Source organism: Castor canadensis, chromosome 18 (assembly GCF_047511655.1).
Source record: "Castor canadensis chromosome 18, mCasCan1.hap1v2, whole genome shotgun sequence".
Lineage (NCBI taxonomy): Eukaryota > Metazoa > Chordata > Mammalia > Rodentia > Castoridae > Castor > Castor canadensis.
The window spans coordinates 40504063-40524328 of NC_133403.1; the positions used below are offsets into that span (position 1 = coordinate 40504063).

The window sequence follows — 20266 nt, forward strand, 5'->3', positions numbered from 1 at the left end:
ACACTCCAGGACTGAGGATTCTAAATTTCATTGCTGAACCTTAATTATTTTTCCCCTCTGTTGATGGTAGGATGATGACATGCTTTACTGGCACAAACATGGTGATGGTTGGAAGACCCCAGTCCCCATGGAGGAGGAGCCACTTCTGGACACAGACATGCTCATGTCAGAATTCAGCGACACCCTCTTTTCCACTCTTTCTTCACATCAGCCAGTGGCCTGGCCCAACCCACGGGAAATAGGTAACTCCAATCTCTGTCCTTGGATAGCTGACTTCCTTCTCTGTCAGGTTCCCTTTGGTCCAGGCTTTACTTCAGGACCATCTCTAAGCAGTAGCATGTCACTTTTCTAAGCTAGTCAGAGAGGAGAGGGTTGACTCGCCTCAATACCTGAGGGCCACTTGCACAAAGTGGGTAGGGATTACAGATCGAACTCTACTGGGGCATCTGTGGTGCCCTTGGTACCACAATGAGAAACCAGCAGCAGGGGTCTAATCTGAACGAGTTTCGGATTTCTGATACAGTCCCTTAGTGTGAGACATGTGCCAGTGTCTAGGCATAGGTCACAGGGCCAAGTCACTCTGAAGAGAACCCGAAACAGTCTGGAGGCTTTTAGTTTTCAATTAACCCTTTAGGGAAGAGCCCACAGGAGAAAAAGGAGAGAGGGGAGAGGGAGTGGAGAGTTGGAGTCTCTGCTAAGCTATTCAGTTTCCTGAGGTGTCCATTCCTGCTATTCAATTTGTGAAAACTTTCATTCCTGCCTTCTGAGGGTAGAGAATGGTCATGAACTCCACAACAGTAGAAATCACAAACAGCTGTCTATACTTCTTTGATAAACCTAGAATGTGAGCAGGACCAGGAAGGTCTGTTCCAGGACTTTTATATGTTCCTGCAAACTTGTCTGAGAAGGGAAAATGATTCCTCTTTCTCCCTTCTGATTCTTGTAGCACATCTGGGAAATGCAGACATGATCCAGCCAGGGCTGATTCCATTACAGCCCAACCTGGACTTCATGGACACCTTTGAACCTTTTCAGGGTGAGGACAGGGATATGGGTGGGATGGTATGGGGTGGGGGAATGAGCATGGCTTCTGTAGTATCTCTCTTGCTTGGTACAGGGCAAATTGATGCTCTCCTTTTAGAGAGAAGATATTTAGGATGGGTATGGGGAGTACTTACAATTTTTCAAAAGTAAACTTTTTGTTCTGTAGTAACTGCAAGGTTTGGGAAATTTTTCTGGGACTTTGTTCTCTCTGAAAGGAAATTGGTATTCTCAGGGTTTTTTTGCCTGGGGGAGTCTTGAGTTGACCATGACTATGAGCAGTTCTCCCTCTGTGCAGCAGAGGGCACTATGATACAGCCTCACCCAGCAAAGATTCCTGCAGTTAGAGCAGCTTCTTAAGTTATGCCATTGTCAGAGCCCTGTAGTGGCCTGCCTGGTAGTGTTTCAGAGCTGTTGTGGTTCCAATCAGGACCTTCTTTCTGCAGAAAGCTATCTCTGGGGGTACTTTCTGGCCATGGCATCCGTGGGGTTCAACCCCATAGTTTGGATTTTTTTTTTTTTTTTTTTTTATGTTGCTGGGGTTTGAACTCAGGGCCTTGCACTTGCTCGGTAGGTTTTCTACCACTTGATCCACACGGCCCAGCCCTGTTTGGATCTTGATTACATGAAATGGTGAGTTCACAGAACTTAAATGAGCCCATGTTCTTTTTCAGACCTCTTCTCTTCCAGCCGCTCCATTTTTGGCTCTGTGCTGCCAGCACCTGCCTCAGCATCTGCACCAGATCCCAGCAACCCACCTGCTCAGGTAGAGGAAGTCGGGGAGCACAGGGGCAGCAAGCAGGGCAGTCACAGCCAGGCTACTAATAAATGATACAGGCACAGCAACACGCTAGGTGCTGATAGGTCTAGTTCTGAACCTGTGAATGAGTGCAGAGAAGTTGTCTGCAGTTTAAGGATGTCTTTGAAAGCATCCTTAAATCCACAAGGTGGGAGACTGTCAGGAAAAGCGTGTTTCTGCCTCAGGCTCCAAGTGACTTGTGTGTAGCTAGCTCTGTTCTGACCAGCTGAGACAGGATTAGCTGGATCACTAAAAAATAATAATAATCAGCCCTGCATATTTCTTTTACCTTTACTTAGCAATCAACAAAAGTTGGTTATAGATGCTAGGGCTACAGAACTGAGTGAGGCCCCCTTCTCTTCCTGAGGGAGCTCTCAAACTTGTGCCTGTATCCAGTCAGCCACTAGTAATGTGGCACCATCTCCTTCTACTTGGTCAGGGAAGAATTTCTTTTGTAGAGCCTGATGTCTGCACAGTTGATTCCTATAGCTTTTCCATTTAGGAAGAGCTGGCCTGATTATAAATTGATACCTGAAGCTGCCCTGGGTAGCTGTGGTCTAGGCTGCCCCTGCTGTGTAACAGAAGATGGCAGGGGACCCCTGCTGGACTCTGGAAACCAGATATTCCCGGGCTGCTGTCCAGCTGTGTAGAGGGCATGTCTTTTCTGAGCTCTGTGTTTCCATTCCATTCCTAATGGAAATAAGAGTCCTGTTGACACCCAGGACACATAGACCTGTTTCCCCAGCTTGGCCGTGATGGGCATGGAAGACAGCGCTTTGTTCCTCTGTCCCTTGGTCTTGGCCTCCACAGTTGGGCTTTGTGGTCTGTAGCACCTAACAGTGAAAGTGACTTATCTGATCCCAGCGTTGGCCCTGCTTCTTTCTTCCTTTCCCAGGGGAGTATCCTGTCAACTACTGCTCTGCCCACTGTGAGCCTCCCTGACAGCCTCATGGCACCCTCTTCAGCCCCTTCCCTGGACCCCACAGATGGGCAGGGCTGTGAACGTGCTTCCCATACTGGAGACCCCTTTATTCAACCTACCGACTTTGGTCCCTCTGAGTCATCACTGAGCGTCCCACAGCCCTTCCTCCCTGTCATCACCATGCCCTTACTCTCTCCCAGCCCTGCCCCAGCACCAATTCCATCTGCATTACCCTTAGTTTCTCCTCCTGCCACTGCCCCAAACCCCTCAAGTCCACCTGCCTTCCTGCAACCACAGAAGTTCTCTGGAGTGAGCAAATCGCCCCCTGTCATCACCCACACGGCTTCTGCCACCCTTACTCATGACGCCTCTGCCACCACCTTCAGCCAGAGCCAGGGTCTTGTGATCACAGCCCACCAGCCCACCTCCTCAGCATCCCCCTGTAGCCTGGCACTGTCACCTGTACCCCGGCTACCCACTGTTAGGTCTCCCCATCCTCGTTTAGCTTTTGTGCACCCCAAACCTGTGTCCTTAACTGGAGGGCGTCCCAAGCAGCCCCCTAAAATAGTGCCTGCTCCCAAACCAGAGCCTGTGTCCTTGGTGTTGAAGAATGCTTGCCTTGCCCCAGGTAAGTTGAATGGAGGTGTGCCTGTGTGGGGTGCCCAGGGAGGGCTATTTCCCTGTCCCAAAAGCTTCAAACTTATAAACCTCCCCGCCCCCCCCCCGGCCCCGATATATACTTTAAATGAAGCAGAAGTGTAATAGATAACCAATGTGTCCTATTTTCTATTTTCTTTCTTTCTTTTTTTTCTTTTTGCTAGTACTGGCGTTTGTACTTAGGGCTTTACATGTTCTAGGCATGCAGTCTACCTCTTGACTATGCCTCTAGCCCCATTCTGTATCTTTCTAAAAAGTTAGTCTTCAAAACACATTTTTATAATACGTGGTTTGGGTATCTCTTTCTGGGGTCTATAATAGAAGAAGTCACAAAAAAGATTTAGGTTCCCAGGTGGTTTTTTCTCCATCTCCTTAGTGAGGAGCAGGATGCCTCATAAGCCGAGAGAGGTGTGTACAGCTTTGGGGAGGCTGACTGTCTTCAGCTTGCCTGGCTGCATCAGTAGCAGCCAGGTCTTTAGGGTCAGGCCCGGGCCCAGACCTGAGCCCTCACCTCCTCCCCATCCTGGCAGCTGCCTTTTCAGGCCAGCCACAAACAGTGATCATGACATCAGGCCCTCTGAAGAGAGAGAGAATGCTGGCATCTACTGTGTCCCAATCCAGTGTGGTCATCGCACCTGCTGCCATTGCCAGGGTGAGGAGGGCCCTGGGCAGTCCCGTAGTGTCCTTATCACCCCAAAGCAGCCTGTGCTTGGGTGGCGTTCATCTGATGTAACTGCTGTACATCAGTGGTTAGGTGACTTCTCTCTCCCATGACACACAGGCTTCTGGAGTCACAGAGTTCCACAGCAGCATCCTGGTGACAGACCTCAGCCATAGCACTAGCAGTCAGCCCACCCCTGTCTCCCGGCTCTTCTCTCCAAGCACAGTACAAGATTCCCTGGTAAAGGATGAGCAGGTCGCGCTACATGGAGGCAGTCCCCAGGTCCCTGCCACAGGGTCCAGTGAGTATTCACTGAGGCAGGTGGTTCCTGCAACCTTATCTGAGAAGGGAAAATGATTCCTTTCTTCCTTCTGATTCTTTCAGGACATCTGGGAAATGCAGACATGGTTCAGCCAGGGCTGATTCCATTACAGCCCAACCTGGACTTCATGGACACCTTTGAACCTTTCCAGGGTGAGGACGGGGCAGAGAGAACATGGCTCCTGGATCTCCCTTGCCCTGCCCAGGGCAAAATGATACTCTCCTTTCAGAGAGAAGACGTTTAGAATGGGTATGAGGGAGTACTTAGAATTTTTAAAAAATGAAATTTTTTGTAGTAACTGCAAAGTTTGGGAAATTTTTCTGGGACGTTTTTCTCTCTGGAAGGAAATTGGCATCCTCAGAAGGCTTTTTTGCCTCTGGAGTCTTGGGTTGGCCATGACTGTGAGCAGTTTTCCCTTTTTTTATTTTTATTTTTCCTTTTTTGGCAGACTGGGGCTTGAACTCAGGGCCTCAAGTTTGCTAGGCAGGTGCTCTATCACTGGAGTCAGTCCACCAGCCTTGTTTTCAAGTTAGAGTCTCTCGAACCATTTGCCCAGGACTGGTTATGAACCGCTATCCCCCTTATCTCTGCCTCCCCAGTAGCTAGAATTACAGACTTGAACAATGGGCACCCAGCTAGTTCTGTGCAGCAGAGGGCACTATGAAACAGCCGTCACCCAGCAAAGATTCCTGCAGTTAGAGCAGCTTCTTAAGTTATGCCATTGTCAGAGCCCTGTAGTGGCCTGCCTGGTAGTGTTTCAGAGCTGTTGTGGTTCCAATCAGGACCTTCTTTCTGCAGAAAGCTATCTCTGGGGGTACTTTCTGGCCATGGCATCCGTGAGGTTCAACCCCATAGTTTGGATTTTTTTTTTTTTTTTTTTTTATGTTGCTGGGGTTTGAACTCAGGGCCTTGCACTTGCTCGGTAGGTTTTCTACCACTTGATCCACACGGCCCAGCCCTGTTTGGATCTTGATTACATGAAATGGTGAGTTCACAGAACTTAAATGAGCCCATGTTCTTTTTCAGACCTCTTCTCTTCCAGCCGCTCCATTTTTGGCTCTGTGCTGCCAGCACCTGCCTCAGCATCTGCACCAGATCCCAGCAACCCACCTGCTCAGGTAGAGGAAGTCGGGGAGCACAGGGGCAGCAAGCAGGGCAGTCACAGCCAGGCTACTAATAAATGATACAGGCACAGCAACACGCTAGGTGCTGATAGGTCTAGTTCTGAACCTGTGAATGAGTGCAGAGAAGTTGTCTGCAGTTTAAGGATGTCTTTGAAAGCATCCTTAAATCCACAAGGTGGGAGACTGTCAGGAAAAGCGTGTTTCTGCCTCAGGCTCCAAGTGACTTGTGTGTAGCTAGCTCTGTTCTGACCAGCTGAGACAGGATTAGCTGGATCACTAAAAAATAATAATAATCAGCCCTGCATATTTCTTTTACCTTTACTTAGCAATCAACAAAAGTTGGTTATAGATGCTAGGGCTACAGAACTGAGTGAGGCCCCCTTCTCTTCCTGAGGGAGCTCTCAAACTTGTGCCTGTATCCAGTCAGCCACTAGTAATGTGGCACCATCTCCTTCTACTTGGTCAGGGAAGAATTTCTTTTGTAGAGCCTGATGTCTGCACAGTTGATTCCTATAGCTTTTCCATTTAGGAAGAGCTGGCCTGATTATAAATTGATACCTGAAGCTGCCCTGGGTAGCTGTGGTCTAGGCTGCCCCTGCTGTGTAACAGAAGATGGCAGGGGACCCCTGCTGGACTCTGGAAACCAGATATTCCCGGGCTGCTGTCCAGCTGTGTAGAGGGCATGTCTTTTCTGAGCTCTGTGTTTCCATTCCATTCCTAATGGAAATAAGAGTCCTGTTGACACCCAGGACACATAGACCTGTTTCCCCAGCTTGGCCGTGATGGGCATGGAAGACAGCGCTTTGTTCCTCTGTCCCTTGGTCTTGGCCTCCACAGTTGGGCTTTGTGGTCTGTAGCACCTAACAGTGAAAGTGACTTATCTGATCCCAGCGTTGGCCCTGCTTTTTTTTTTTTTTTTTCAGTATTGGAATTAAACTCAGGACCTATACCTTGAGCCACTCCATCAGCCCTTTTTCCATGTTAGGTATTTTCAAGATAGGGTGTCACAAACTATTTCCCCAGGCTGGCTTCAAATTTCTATCCTCCTGATCTTTGCCTCCTGAGTAGCTAGGATTATAGGTGTGAGCCACCAGTGCTTGGCAGTCCCTGCTTCTTTCTTCCCTTCTCAGGGGAGTATCCTGTCAACTACTGCTCTGCCCTGTTGGAGCCTCCCTGACAGCCTCATGGCACCCTCTTCAGCCCCTTCCCTGGACTCCACAGATGGGCAAGGCTGTGAACATGCTTCCCATACTGGAGACCTCTTTATCCAGGCCACAGACTTTGGTTCCTCTGAGCTGCAACTGCGTGTCCTGCAGCCTTTTCTTCCTGTCTTTTTTTGTTGTTATTGTTTAAATGGGGTACTGGGGTTTGAACTCAGGTTCTCACACTTGCTAGGCTGGTGCTCTATTACTTAAGCCACTCTGCTAGCCCTGATTTTTTGTTTTAGATATTTTCGAGATAGGGTCTCACAAACTCTTTGCCCTGGCTGTCCTTGAACTGAGATCCTCCTGATCTCTGCTTCCTGAGAAGTTAGGATTACAGGCGTGAACCACTGCCATCTGGCATTCTTCCCTGTCTTCACCATGCTTTTACTTTCTCCCAGCCCTGTCCTAGCACTCATTCTACCTATGTTACCCTTAGTTGCTTTTCCTGCCACTGTCCTGAACCCCCTAAGTCCACCTGCCTTTCTGCAGCTATAAAAGTTTGCTGGAGCAAGAAAATTTCCCCCTGTCATCACCCATACTGCCTCTGCCACCCTTACCCATGATGCCTCCACTACCACGTTCAGCCAGAGCCAGGGCCTCGTGATCACCGCAATTCCCCGCCCCCCCCCTCGCCCCGCCCAGCCTCCACTCCCTCACCATCCCCCTGTGGCCTGGCACTGTCACTTGTCATCTATGTCCCAGTCCAGTGTGGTCATCACACTTCTGGCCATTACCAGAGTGAGGAGAGCCCTGGTCAGTCCTGCAGTGTCTTATTACCCCAAAACACATGTTTTGGTGGCTCTCACCCAATGTAATTGCTGTGTTCTGTTGTACATCAGTGGTCAGATGACCTTTCTCTGCCATGTCACCATAGGGTCCTGGTGTCACAGAGTTCCACAGCAGCATCCTGGTGACAGACCTCAGTCACAGCACTAGCAGCCAGCCCACCCCTGTCTCCCGGCTCTTCTCTCCAAGCACAGTACAAGATTCCCTGGTGAAGGGTGAGCAGGTCCCGCTACATGGAGGCAGTCCCCAGGTCCCTCCCGCAGGGTCCAGTGAGTATTCACTCAATGTGCAGAGTTGAGACTTCATGGGGGAAGGGAGTAGCCTGCCCTAGGTTGAGGAGTCCACGCCTTGGCTCCCCGCAGATGGAGACAGGGCCTGTAGTACCAGCAGCCTGCTGATTGCACAGGCTGGGGACATGCTTGCTGGATGGCAAGATGACTGTAGTGGTGCCAGTGGAACAGGAGGTAGCAGGTGTTTTGCAGTGTGGGCAGCTAACATAATAACACTTAGAGCTGTTCACTATGCCTGGCTCAGACCTGTGAGTTTCTATCCAGAAAAGAGACCAAGGAGTCCTTGTCAACAGTGTCTAGGACACTTTAGCCTGGGGTGGCTGTAGCCACAAAGCTGGTAGGTTTGTCTCGGATCAATTTGGTCATCCCTCATGGTTTCCAAAGCACTGCAAACCTGTGGTCACTTCTGTGTTGTAGGCCTTACACTGGGGAGACAGTTGGGGTAGTTCTGGTTTTGCCAGTGACATCTGTGGAGCCAGCAGGTCAGGGATCAATTGGTAGTGGGCCAGAGGTAGAACTGGGTTCCTTCCTTCTGATGCCACACTAGGAAGGGAAACTAAAACACCTTGTGCATTGCAGGCAAGTGTTCTGCCACTGAGCTAAACCTGAGCACCCTCTTCTTTTTTTCCTTTTTTTTGGTGGTACCAGGGTTTGAACTTAGGTATTCACACTTGGAAAGCAGGCACTCTTCAGCTTGAGCCACACCTCCAGTCCATTTTGCTCTGGTTATTTTGGAGATGGGGGGTCTTTCAAACTATTTGCCCAGACTGGCATTGAGCCTATATCTTCCCAACCTCTGCCTCCCAAGTAGCTAAGATTATAGGTGTGAGCCACCAGCACTTGCCCTGAGCCCCCTTTAATTAAACCCACTGCGTAGCTGTGCCTAGAACTCTGTATGCAGTCATCTCCCTCCTATCTTGGAAGACCCAAATGAGGCAGGGTCTGTAACAGAAGGATTGGACTCATCCAAGAGCGGGTTTTGGGGAATAGAGACTCTTCAGTGTGAAAAGACACAGACTCAGGAGAGTCATGAGTCAGATTATTCCAAAAAATAATCTAGGGAACGGAACATCGTGTTTCAACAGAATTGCAAAGCATGGAGTTTAGAGTTATGCTGTGTATTTTGGGAGAAAATTATCCAATAGAACGTAAAGAGTTTGAGGCATTTATTACAGTAAGTAGGACAGACCCGGAGGGCTTAAAAGGAACCTAGGAAATGTCTCCCAAGGAAACACCAGTGACTGAAACGGGCCTGTGGCAGTCACTGTGCTGCTTTATCATGTTCCGTATGGGTCAGAGGATGGTAGCGGTTTTTTTAGTTTAGCATTTTAAGGGAGTGGGTTAGATAAAAGTACATGAAAGCATATATGCAGAATGAATTTAAAGAACAAAAATTAAATAGATCCTAGTGTGCAGAACATATAGGGTAAGACCTAGAGCCTTACAAAGCCTGCAGAGCTCCTTGGTTACCTGAGGGTTTTAAGGGACTGCGTCAGTGTCCTGCCTCCCTCTAATTGCTCACTGGCACTTGCTTGAGACTTGGGACTAGGCAGAGCTTAGGCCATGTTCCCACCCCATTCTAACTTGCCTTCTTGAGGCCTTCTCCAGGCTGAAGAGAATATACATTTGGGATCCAGTTTTTTCTCAGGTAGCCATGGGAGGTTAAAAATGGGCTTTCAAGTCTGAGGACTGCGGGGATCGGGGAGGAGGACAGAATGGGGCAGCATGGTTTGGCTTCATTTGTCAGGTCCCCTTCTTAGACTCTGTGCTGAGAGGAGTTTGTTTTTCGCAGGTCGAGACTGCCCAAACTCAGGGCAGGCCTCTCCATGTGCATCAGAACAAAGCCCCAATCCTCAGTCTCCCCAGAACAACTGCTCAGGGAAATCTGCAGACCCCAAAAATGTGTCTGCGTTAAAGGTATGATGCAGCTCTCTTTGGCCTTGGTTCCTATGTGTTCATCTGGGATAGAGAGCTATAGATCCAGTTGATCTCAAACCAGGCTGGGGCAGCCCTAAAAAGCTGAGATTGAATTAGTTCTAGCTGTTGCCCTGTCTACCATACTAGCCCATGGAAATAATGGTGTCAGGAAGCTCTAGGTAGGCTCGGAGCCCAGGAACTGACACTGAATCCTCATAGCCTGGTGGGGCCGTAGCCTTGGTCACCACCAGCTGCAAGGAAGGAGGTGCATAGGAAGCTTTGGGTTGGACAGAAGAGGTGAAGCTGACTGCAAAGTGCTAGAGAAGACAGCGCTCCCCACTCCGCTGTGGGCCATCTGCCCCTCCTGTCTTTTTGTCATCTGTTGCGTAGCCCTCTGCTATCTTGAGCCCAGCGTCCTAATCTGCCTCTAGCTGCTCAGCATTGTTCGGGCGGTGAAATGATACAAAGTTAAGTGCCCGAGGCTTGGCCAGCATCCCAGTGACCCATTGATTCCCCAGCAGAACCGGCAGATGAAGCACATCTCAGCAGAACAGAAAAGGCGCTTCAACATCAAGATGGGCTTTGACACCCTGAATAGCTTGATCTCCAATAATTCCAAGCCAGTAAGTTGCCTGAGAATGTCAGGGTCGGGGGGCGCAGAATGTTCCTCCCCTGTGTGCCACCCCTCTGAGCCACCCATCCCCCACAGACCAGCCACGCCATCACACTGCAGAAGACCATGGAGTACATCACCAAGCTGCAGCAGGAGCGGAGCCAGATGCAAGAGGAGGCCCGTCGACTTCGGGATGAGATTGAGGACCTCAATGCCACTATCCTGTGAGGCTTGGGCTGGCACTCAGCCCCCCATATGGTTGCACGTCACAGAGGCAGTGGGGCCCTTTGTGGCCTTGTTGCCAGTGGAGCTTCTGTGACAACAATTTAGCCACTTCTCCTCCTCCCACTGTCCTCCCTCATGCCTGACTGTGGGCTAGCCTCAGGCTATACTTGCCCATCTGGTGCCCCAAGGGCCCGTCCCTTCTTCCACCAGCTTTCCTAAAGCATCCCCTGATTCCTCTTGTTGTTTCAGCTCCTGCCAGCAGCTGCTCCCCGCTACGGGAGTCCCTGTCACCCGGCTCCAGTCTGATCACATGAGAGACATGTTTGACGAATATGTGAAAAGCCGGACCCTGCAGAATTGGAAGTTCTGGATTGTATCTTTGGGTTTTCTTTGCTCTTCCTTCTCCCAAGCAATGTACTGAAACAGCAGTGACACTCAGATCCTTTAGAAAAAAAAACTGTGACAATCATGTCACAGTTTCAAGATAGGCAGTGCTAGTTTCTATCTCAGAGGAGACAGTGCTCTGGCCTGGCCCCAGAGGGGTGATGTTGCCATTGGTACACAGGGTGCTTTGTAGGGAGGGCCAGGAAGGCTGGTGGCAGGCTTTGCTCTCTATACAGAAATAAAGATAATACTGGAGCCACCTCTAGAGAGAGCAAGATGAGAAGGCATCTAGCGTTACCTGGCAGCTAGCTCAGTCCCTGCAATGACAAGCAGGGTGAGCCCACTTGCGGTGACAAACAGAAAACAGGGTTCATAGGACTACTGAGTGGTGGAGCGCCCTGCGTTCAAACCCTAGTACCATGACAAAAAAAAAAAAAAAAAAGAAAAATTATTTTAGAAGGGCACGTTCCTCAGCCAAGTGCTGGTAGTGCACAACATAATCCTAGCAGGCTGAGCCTGGGACTATTCGCAGTTCAAGACTAGCCTGTGCAGATAGTTCATGAGACCCCCCCTCAAAGATAGCCAGAGCAAAATAAAATGGAGGTGTGGCTCAAGTGGTAGAACACCTGCTTTGCAAGTGTGAAACCCTGAATTCAAACCCCAGTCCTACCAAAAAGAAAAAAAAAAATTCCTCATCATTAGGCTGAGGCACAGACTGTGGGCATCAGAATCCTAGAGAAATGCATGGCGTGCCCTCAGTGGTATATCCTGAAGATGGATTGGGGGCTCTGCAGGAGATGGTGAGGAGCTGGTACAGCTAAGTGTAACACAAGGGACAAGTGTCATCTCCAGAGTCTTCTCCTTTTGAGAACTGTGTGCCTCCCATATTCTTGCCAACCTACATAAAACCTTGTGTCTTCCTGCCCATTGGGAGTTAGGGTAAACCATTAAATCACATGGAGGTCACATTCTGCATTAAGATCATTGATTTCTCCCTCCCTCTCTCTGTGGTCTGCTTGGGGCAGTTACTTGCCATTCTCGAGGCAAATCAGGCAAGCCAGGCTATGACTGGGATTTTCCTTCCCATGGCTGTGGTCTCCTGGCCTGCACACTCACCTTGTCCTTAACCCAAGCCCTGCAGTTCAGCATTATCATCAAGCCGCTGTTTGAGTCCTTCAAGGGAATGGTGTCCACCAGCAGCCTGGAGGAGTTGCATAGGACAGCAATGTCCTGGCTGGACCAACACTGCTCTCTGCCCATCCTCAGACCAAGTGAGTGTGGGATGCTGGGGAGCTTTGTGCTGGTCCTAGAGGGAGGAAGGTTCTTAACTGAGGCAGCATTTAGGAATGAATATCCAGACTTCACCTCACAAGGTCAGACTGGTAGTGCCAGCGATGTGGGGAGGTTGCTGTGCAGGGACCCTGAGCCAAAAAAGCTACTGTAGGGGCCTGTGTGGGGCTCTGAGCTCCTACTGTCTGATCTGCCAATCTCATCAAAGCCAGCTCACATTTACTGAGCACCTACTGTTTGCCAGGCCTTTTTAGCTACTTTCAGGTATTTTCCTATTTAATTCTTATAACACCTAACAAAGATATTCCCGTATATTAAGGTTACAGAAGATTAATATTAAAATAAGTGGAGCAAACCCTCTGTCAGCAGGAACAACTTAGAATCCTCAGGCTTCTTTCAGCTCCTGTGAGGATTTGGAGAACTGTTACAAGGAAAGGTGTAGTGTGAGGCTGGTTTCAGCGTGCGGTCTCCCCATTGCTCCTCCCTGTGGTTGGGCTCTGCTGCCAGCCTCCTTTGGATCTGAGATTCACACATAGGGCTGCATATGTGAAGCATGTCCTGCATGTCATGACTCTGTGTCCCAAGCTGACTGCCTCTTCTGTGTTGCAGTGGTGCTGAGCACCCTCCGGCAGCTGAGTACCACCACCTCCATCCTGACAGACCCATCCAAGCTGCCAGAGCAGGCATCAGAGGCTGTCACCAGGATTGGCAAGAGATCTGAGGATTCCTAAGCTTAGCTGGCATGTAACCACATGATATGTCTGGAGACCCCTCCCTGCCTTTCCTGAGGCACAGTCTTGGGCCGCCCTCCACTCTGCAGGCCCTTGCGCCTATCAGGATTCCACGCTCAGGTCTGAAGCAGGTTTTGGGCCTGCCCACAGCAATAGCCCATCTTGGGAACCCCTTGCTGTGACCTCTCACTCAGTGACCTCAATCACCAGACAAAGGGAAACATCGACTGTTCTGGTCCTATACTGCCACCAGCCCCAGGCCGCGAGTGGAGCATATGGGATAATACACCTGCTTCTGCAGGTGGGAACATCCAGGGTCCCTCTGATGAGTTCATCTTGAGACTTAAAGACTTGTCCCCATCACATGCTTGTCCACTTGTACTCCTTTGGTGACTACTGCACACTCTCTGGCCTGCTGAGGGGCAGGTAGAGGCCTCTTCTTCCTGTGACCTTGACCACACTTGGCCCTTGTGGATGGATCTGGGTACCATTCTGGTTTTCGCATGGAGGGCTGCCTTCTTCCCCCTGCATGGTCTGCAGGGGTGTGCCTTCTCCATAGTCCCTGGAGCACAAGTGCAAAACAGCGGGTATGGAGGCCCATGGGGCAGAGTGGATATACAAACAATGCATAGCTGTTCTTGTGACTTGGAAACCCTCTGGCATGTTTTAGTCCTACCTGGCATTGCAGGTGCCACAGCATTCCAGGGCCTCCTCAGTGTCTCCTTACAGGTCCTTCTGCTCGTTCTCCACCCACCATCACGCTGCAACTGTGGAAGAGGCAGACACACTCCATGGACAGTCTCACCCTTGGTTCCAGAATCTGGAGGGTCACACTCCACACTGCTGCTGTTAGCCCAGTCATCTTGTCTGATGTCATTCAGTTTAGGAGCTCCAAACCAGGGCAGTTCTCTGACCAAAGATGTCACCATGCTCATTCTGTCCCTTCTTGTGATTGGAGGAAAAAACTGAAGGCTGACTGGCAGGAAGCTGAGGGGTCAACCCTCAGAGCTGTCTCCAGTCATCTCCAGGACAGACAGAGAGGGTCTGCACTCAGATTTAGTCCAGTGAAAGCATGACTAGAAGGCAGCAGACCTCCAAAGGTGACACAGTTGGAAGGGACTGAGAAGGGATGGAGGGAAGCCCACTTGGTCTTTACCCTTCTTTCTGCTGCCTCTGTGAGTAGCCACAGGTGGCAGGGCACTCTCCAGCACTCAGGGAGCCCAGCCAAGGGCATCTCCTCCCTCCTGGAAAGAATGTGCTTTTCTGTCCTGCTGTGATGTTCAGAGCAGCCAGCAGGCCTTCTGTTAGACCCTGCCTACCTGCCTCACCTCACCTCACCTCACCTCACCTTTTTGCTCACCTGCCTGCAGTGTCTCCTGTAGTTCTGATCCATTTGGGAGCTCCCACTGGTTACTGGAAGCCAGGGAACTGGGGCTCGGGCAGAAAGCTCATCTCTGCCTTAATAGATGGAAGACAGAGAAAGTGGGGGACACTGACCATGCCACCATCTCTGCTGTGGGCCCCTGAACAGCGCCTGCTCCCTTGTCTGCCTCTACCATATATAAGAACAGCTTGGTGGCACCCCTCAGCCACCCCCAAAAACATGTTTACAGGTTGAGGGGTGAACATAAGGCATGTGGACTGGTACTGGTAGTTTCTACTGGGAAATGGTAACAGGATTTATTCCTTACCCCCAGGACAAACATGAAGTCTCCCTTCAGAAGGTGAAGGCCACTGTGGTAAGAGTTCCACAAGGGTCAGAAGGAAAAGGAAAAACCAAATGCTGCTGTGAGGGCCTTGTGGAGACCCCAGCCCAGCCCCTTCCCACTCCTGTGCCTTGTAACACACAGGTGACGCTATGGCCGGCCAGGACTCCTTATCAGTAGCTTTCTCCCCTCTTTGCCTGGGAGTAACTTTTTTAAAAAACAAAACAAAACTCCATGGGATTTAAAATTGGTCTCTTGCTTCTTTGGCCTACCTCGCCCTCTTGCTGAATTAATTTCACTTTTTTTTCTTTTCTTTTCTTTTTTTCCTCAGCTATTTAAGGTTGTTAGGTTGTGTGAGACTGGAAGAGGTAGGTGTGTGTGTCCGTGTTGTGGCTGACTTTACTAGATGTGTGTTTTTGTTTCTGAGACTGACTTCAGTTCATTTTTCTTGGTGCTCACGATTGCCATGGCTGTAAGGCCACAATGCTGTATCTGCTCCAGGCATGATTATTTCTTGCCCTGATAGTTTTCTTGTTTTGAAATCTTGCCTGATGAATCTGGTCAGACAGAGTGGCCTGGCCTTGACCTCTGTCCTATAATCATAGGCCAGCATTTGGGAGTGCTACGGCCACTCTGTCACCAGACCCTGAGGCTGGGGTTTGTTTACATTCAACTGTACCCCCATCTTGTCTCCACTCCCATTCAAGAAACTTTAAAATGCTGACACTTTGGAGAGTAAGAAAATCAGTCTGAGAAGATAAAACCAAAAGGCCAGCTGCGTGTATATCTCTAAGTGTTTCTGTGAAATCTGCCCGAGCCATCAGGGCTCTGCATGTTGCTCGTTCTCTCACTATGAGTGAGACATGAGCAAGATGGCTGTGGCCCAGGGGCTTTCTGAATTGACTGCAGGTTACACACAGGCTGACCATGGCATGAGGGAAGTGGTGCAGCCTCAGGAGTTAGTGTTGACGACATACTGGGCCTTGTGGAGGAGGCTGGAGAGCAGTGGAGCCAGGCATTGCCTGTGGCCACTCACAGGGCAGGGGCCAGTGGTCAGTCAGAACACATGCTCTTGGGACCCGACCTGCCCTTCTGTGAAACTTAGTCCTGGAGGTTTCTGTGCTCTAGCAAGAGTGATGTCCACTTGGATTCTTTGAGAACATGGCACCCAGGCCCCCGACAACGCAAGCTCCCTCACCTCCCTGCTCCCCGGCCCGAATAGTGAACAAATGCAGTGGTAGGTGGCACCAGGCCTGCCTGTGACCAGCACCCTACCTAAGGGTATATGGGGTGCTAGGGGACCTGGCCTCCCACTGGCTTACCTGGCTTCGGCTCAAGGCTCAGGTCCTTTTCCCCCCTGGCTCCAACCTGGGCAGGCTTGGAGCATCCCCTCTTGTCACCCCTAACCCCTCTCAAAAGTTCCTTTCCCTTGGAGCTCACCTGGCTCAACTTTCTCTGTCCCTCTACATGGGACCTCTCCCTCTTTGGAAAGAAATATTTGGGGGAGCTGTCATATGGGCAGCCGCCAAGGACACCTGTGCAGCAGAGGGATGTGATTTTGGGCTCAGTCCCTATGAGGACTTTTACCACACCTGGACAGTTGTGGGTTTTGGGTTTTTTTTTTTTTTCCCTATACTGGGGCTTGAACTCAGGGCCCACACCTTGAGCCACTCCACCAGCCCTTTTTTGTGAAGGGTTTTTCGAGATAGGGTCTCATGAACTATTTGCCTCAGCTGGCTTTGAACGGCAGTCCTCCTGATCTCCAGTTCCTGGGTAGCTAGGATTACAGGCGTGAGCCACCAGCACCCAGCTATGTCTGGACAATTGTAAGAGGAGAGGGGGCAGTGAGGTTGGAATGGAAGAGCTTGGAGACTGTAAGCATGTTTTGTACTTGTTCTGTTTAGTTCGCATATTAGCTGGGATCTGCTTGTTAGGTTTTGTGTTCTGAGGGCCACTTTGGGGGCACATGAGGTCAGACTCTAGGAATGTGAGAAAAGTCTCAGGAAACAGCCCCTGTCTCTGGGCCTCCTCAGAGGTAGTGAAGCCCAGGCCATCTGCTGTCTTCTGAGGACCAGGGCTTCCCTGCTCACGGGACAGACTGCTTGTCTGCTTATTAGGGCTTGCAAAAATCAGACTTTGAGAAAGAAAAGGGAACTTTTCACAGTGAATGTTGACTTGCGTGTGTTTCCACACATACACAAGCCTCTGTGTGTGTGTTCATGGAATTTTATATCATAAAATTCCTTTCTAATTACTTAGCAAAATTCACATCCATTTCCCTGTCAAATTTTGGCTCCACAATCAGCCCCCGGCATGGAGAATTCAGAGTTCTCCTCAGGGTTCTTGACAGAGATCTCAAGAGCTGAGATTATGGAGGGGAAAGGGGCAGGAGAAACTCAAATTTTATACAGTTCTGTAGTTTACATCCTACAGGTGACAAGGTCTGACGGATCAACGAGGTTATGTCCCTCAGCCAGGCTGTGACCCTCCATGGGAACCCAGTGCCCCACTCCCCCAAGCACCTTGTTGGGTCGAATTTTCACACCTGTAAAGGAAAGCAGGCTCGTTTGCTTGTTCTGTAACACCACGGCTGAAACAGCACGTTCTTTTCTTCTTCAGTTGCAGTTACTGTGTACATGGCTAATTGTTTCTGTTGTGTGCTTTGGTGACTAAGTGGGGCTCCTTTGAGAAGGTGACTATTCCTGGGGTCTAAAAACACCAAACCTGGGATGGGTTGGTTTCAACAGAGGGCCCCTGTGGCCTGTGGCACCCAGCGCACAGCCCTCTGATGCTCTGCTGTGAAGACGCGTGTTTCCACCAGCTACATTCAACACTACACTGCATTTTTAAAACTATATTTGCATCCAAGACAATAAAAAAAAATTTTTTTTTGAAAAGCCTGTGCTGTGTGGCCTTCAGTGTTGCCCGTCAAGCTGTGGGAGGGATGAAGTGAGGAGGTCAGAACCATGTGGTGCCCTGGTTGGCTTGTTCCTCCCAACCTTGGGAGACACAGCTTCAGCCCAGAATGGAGGTATGGGAGGTGCAGGAGGGATCTTGGATCTTTCACCGTCCAGAAAAACTTGTCCTAAAGAAGCCCTCACTCAGAGGGCTGATGGCAAGGGCCTGTTGGGATAAATGCTGCCTTTGAACTTGAATGTCCAAGCGTTCAGTAACCTAAGAGCACTGTGCCTAGAGAGTACAGGTTTCTATCAGCATGGCCACACTGGCCCAGTTCTGAAAAGGTTCTGAGTTGCGGTGATAGACCCTGAAGTGTCCCTGATAACTGTTGACCCAGTGCCGTAGAAAATACTGAAACATTGACTGGTGGGATGTCCCTTTGTTCAGGCACTAAGAAGGTTTAGATCATCTCTGTGTTACCTATCTATTGGCAGTACTAGGGTTCAAACTTAAAGCCTCACACTTGTTAGGCAGGTGCTGTACCACTTTTGCCACTCTGCCAGTCCCATCTCTGTTTAATTTAAAAGCTTTCCTCTCTTCTATACCATCTTCCTATGTCCCTTACCTCCCACCCCATCTCCTGGCACCTGAACAGGATGGCCCATGAAAGGAGCCAGCCCTGTAGGGAGCTGCTGGCATGTTTCATGGAACAATGGACTTGAAATGCAGTGTGCTGACATTCAGACAAACCACCACATCTTTCCTGAGGGAAAAAAGTCTTCATGATACAAAGCAGCAACTTGTGTTGTAAAGACTGAGTTTCCTCCAGAGAAAGAAGTGAGTGGTTCATAGACTCCTTTGGCTCAAAAGCACCTTGGTTTCCACTCAGCAAGCAACAGGTCTCTGTTTTGTTCTTTGCAATGTTTTGAACCTAGTTCCATGTTGTGTATAGATATCTTAAAAGATATTGGGGCAGAATTTGGAGAAGGCAGAGTCTGACAGGCTGGGGAGGGAGTAGCCGTTAAAAGTGCCCAGGACAGGAGGAGAATATCTGGGAAGGAGTGTGGCCAGGGCTTAGAAAGCATGTATGGATCCTTGGGTGTGTATTGAGCCCCAGCTTGGGGTCAGAGTTTAAGCCATGACAAGGATAAACATGCCTCCAAAGAATTCTCAGATTGGTAGTGTGGTTATTCCCGTGTGTGTGTGTGTGTGAGAGAGAGAGAGAGACTTGGGTTTGAAATCAGGGATTTGCAGTTACAAAGCAGGCGCTGTACAGTGTGAGCTACACCTCCAGTACATTTTGGTGTGATGATTATTTTGGAGATGTGGTCTCAGGAACTATTTGCCCTGGCTTAATATGATCCTCCCGATCTCAGCCTCCCAAATAGTTAGGATTACAGGCATGAGCCACCAGTGTCCAACTGGTTATTCCCATTTTATAGAGGGAGAAATCTAGTCATTTCCAAGGTACCATGGCTCTGTGGATCAAAGACTAAAAGGTCATTTTTATCTTATAAATGTCCTCCCCATCCATCAATTACTGAGCCCAGATCTAGAGAATTATTCTTGATACTTCCTCTCCTCTCCTTACTCCCACCTCACATCAAATCATGTCAAGTTTATGGCCTCAGTTTCTTCCAAGCACACCATCCACTCTTCCCCATCCCACTGTCATCACTCACACCCAAGTCACATCATTTCCCAGCTAGCTCACAAAATAGCACACTCTATCCCACTGTCTCAACCTCTGCTTCACAGTGAGGGCTTTCAGGAGCCCAAGTCTAGTCATGTCGTTCTGTGTTCAGTCCATAAAGGGCTTTCCAGGTAAAGCCCCACACCCTAGTGTAAGCCCTCTTCCTGTCTTGCCCACCTTGCCCCTGCTTGCCTTTCTAACCTCATCATTGTTCTTTTCAGTTCTTTGAACACACCACAACTAGGTTAGTTGTTTTTGTTTTTGTGTTGGTGACAATGGGACTTGAACTCAGGGCCTCATGGTTGGTAGGCAGGCACTCTACCACTTGAGCCACTCTGCCAGCCCCTCTACATTAGTTTTGTTTTACTGTACCCAAGCCCGATCCCAAGCTCAAATCCTTACGTATTTATTTTAGTTAATTCTATGCTTTCCAAGTTTTTGTTGTTGGGTTTTTTTTTTTTTTTTTGGTGATAGGGATAAACCCAGGCTTTGTGTGTGCTAGGCTAGCATTCTACACCACTGAGCTACATTCCCAGCCCAGGTCTTTCCTTAAACATCAGTTTTATCAGGAAACCAACCCTAATACTTTTCCCTCCAGGGCATGTACACACATAAGGTCAGGTTTAGAGCACCCATATCTCCTCAGGATGCTTGATGTTGTGATTAGTTTGTCTTCCCCACCAGCTTTTAAGCCCATCAGGACAAGTGCCTGGTGCACCTCGTGTTCACTGGGGCATCCAACACAGAACAAGCACGTAGCAGGGGCTCAGGTAACCCATGGATGAACCTTCAGCCTGGGGCTCACCCACAAGCCGCCTCACCTGCCTCTTCCTCACATCTTCAGGAAGGGGTGAGTAAGAATTCTGGGCAAGAAGGTGAAAATAGGTGCATGCATCAGGCTAAAGGAGATATCAGCTTCTAAAATGATATAGTTTATTTATTTATTTATTTATGGTGGTACTGGGATTTGAACTCAGGGCCTTGCACTTCCTAGGCAAGCAC

General features: G+C 49.6%; 1 protein-coding gene across 3 annotated transcripts in view; it reads left to right on the plus strand.

The window, feature by feature from the left end:
* Mlxip (MLX interacting protein) overlaps positions 1-17570 on the plus strand; it is a 72005-nt gene extending 54435 nt beyond the window's left edge. The window contains exons 6-20 of one of the 3 annotated variants that reach the window (XM_074061264.1): positions 71-242; positions 947-1036; positions 1716-1807; positions 2736-3390; positions 3950-4071; positions 4201-4381; positions 4465-4554; positions 5429-5520; positions 7606-7732; positions 9600-9724; positions 10246-10347; positions 10434-10561; positions 10812-10935; positions 12088-12217; positions 12846-17570. In XM_074061264.1, the coding sequence (XP_073917365.1) occupies positions 71-242; positions 947-1036; positions 1716-1807; positions 2736-3390; positions 3950-4071; positions 4201-4381; positions 4465-4554; positions 5429-5520; positions 7606-7732; positions 9600-9724; positions 10246-10347; positions 10434-10561; positions 10812-10935; positions 12088-12217; positions 12846-12967 (2352 nt within the window). In that variant the 3' untranslated portion in view covers positions 12968-17570. Of the gene's footprint in view, positions 1-70; positions 243-946; positions 1037-1715; positions 1808-2735; positions 3391-3949; positions 4072-4200; positions 4382-4464; positions 4555-5428; positions 5521-6656; positions 6957-7605; positions 7787-9599; positions 9725-10245; positions 10348-10433; positions 10562-10811; positions 10936-12087; positions 12218-12845 lie in introns of those variants that run through there. The other 2 variants (XM_020161076.2, XM_074061265.1) reach the window with 2 other exon arrangements.
* The last annotated feature ends 2696 nt before the right edge of the window (positions 17571-20266 follow it).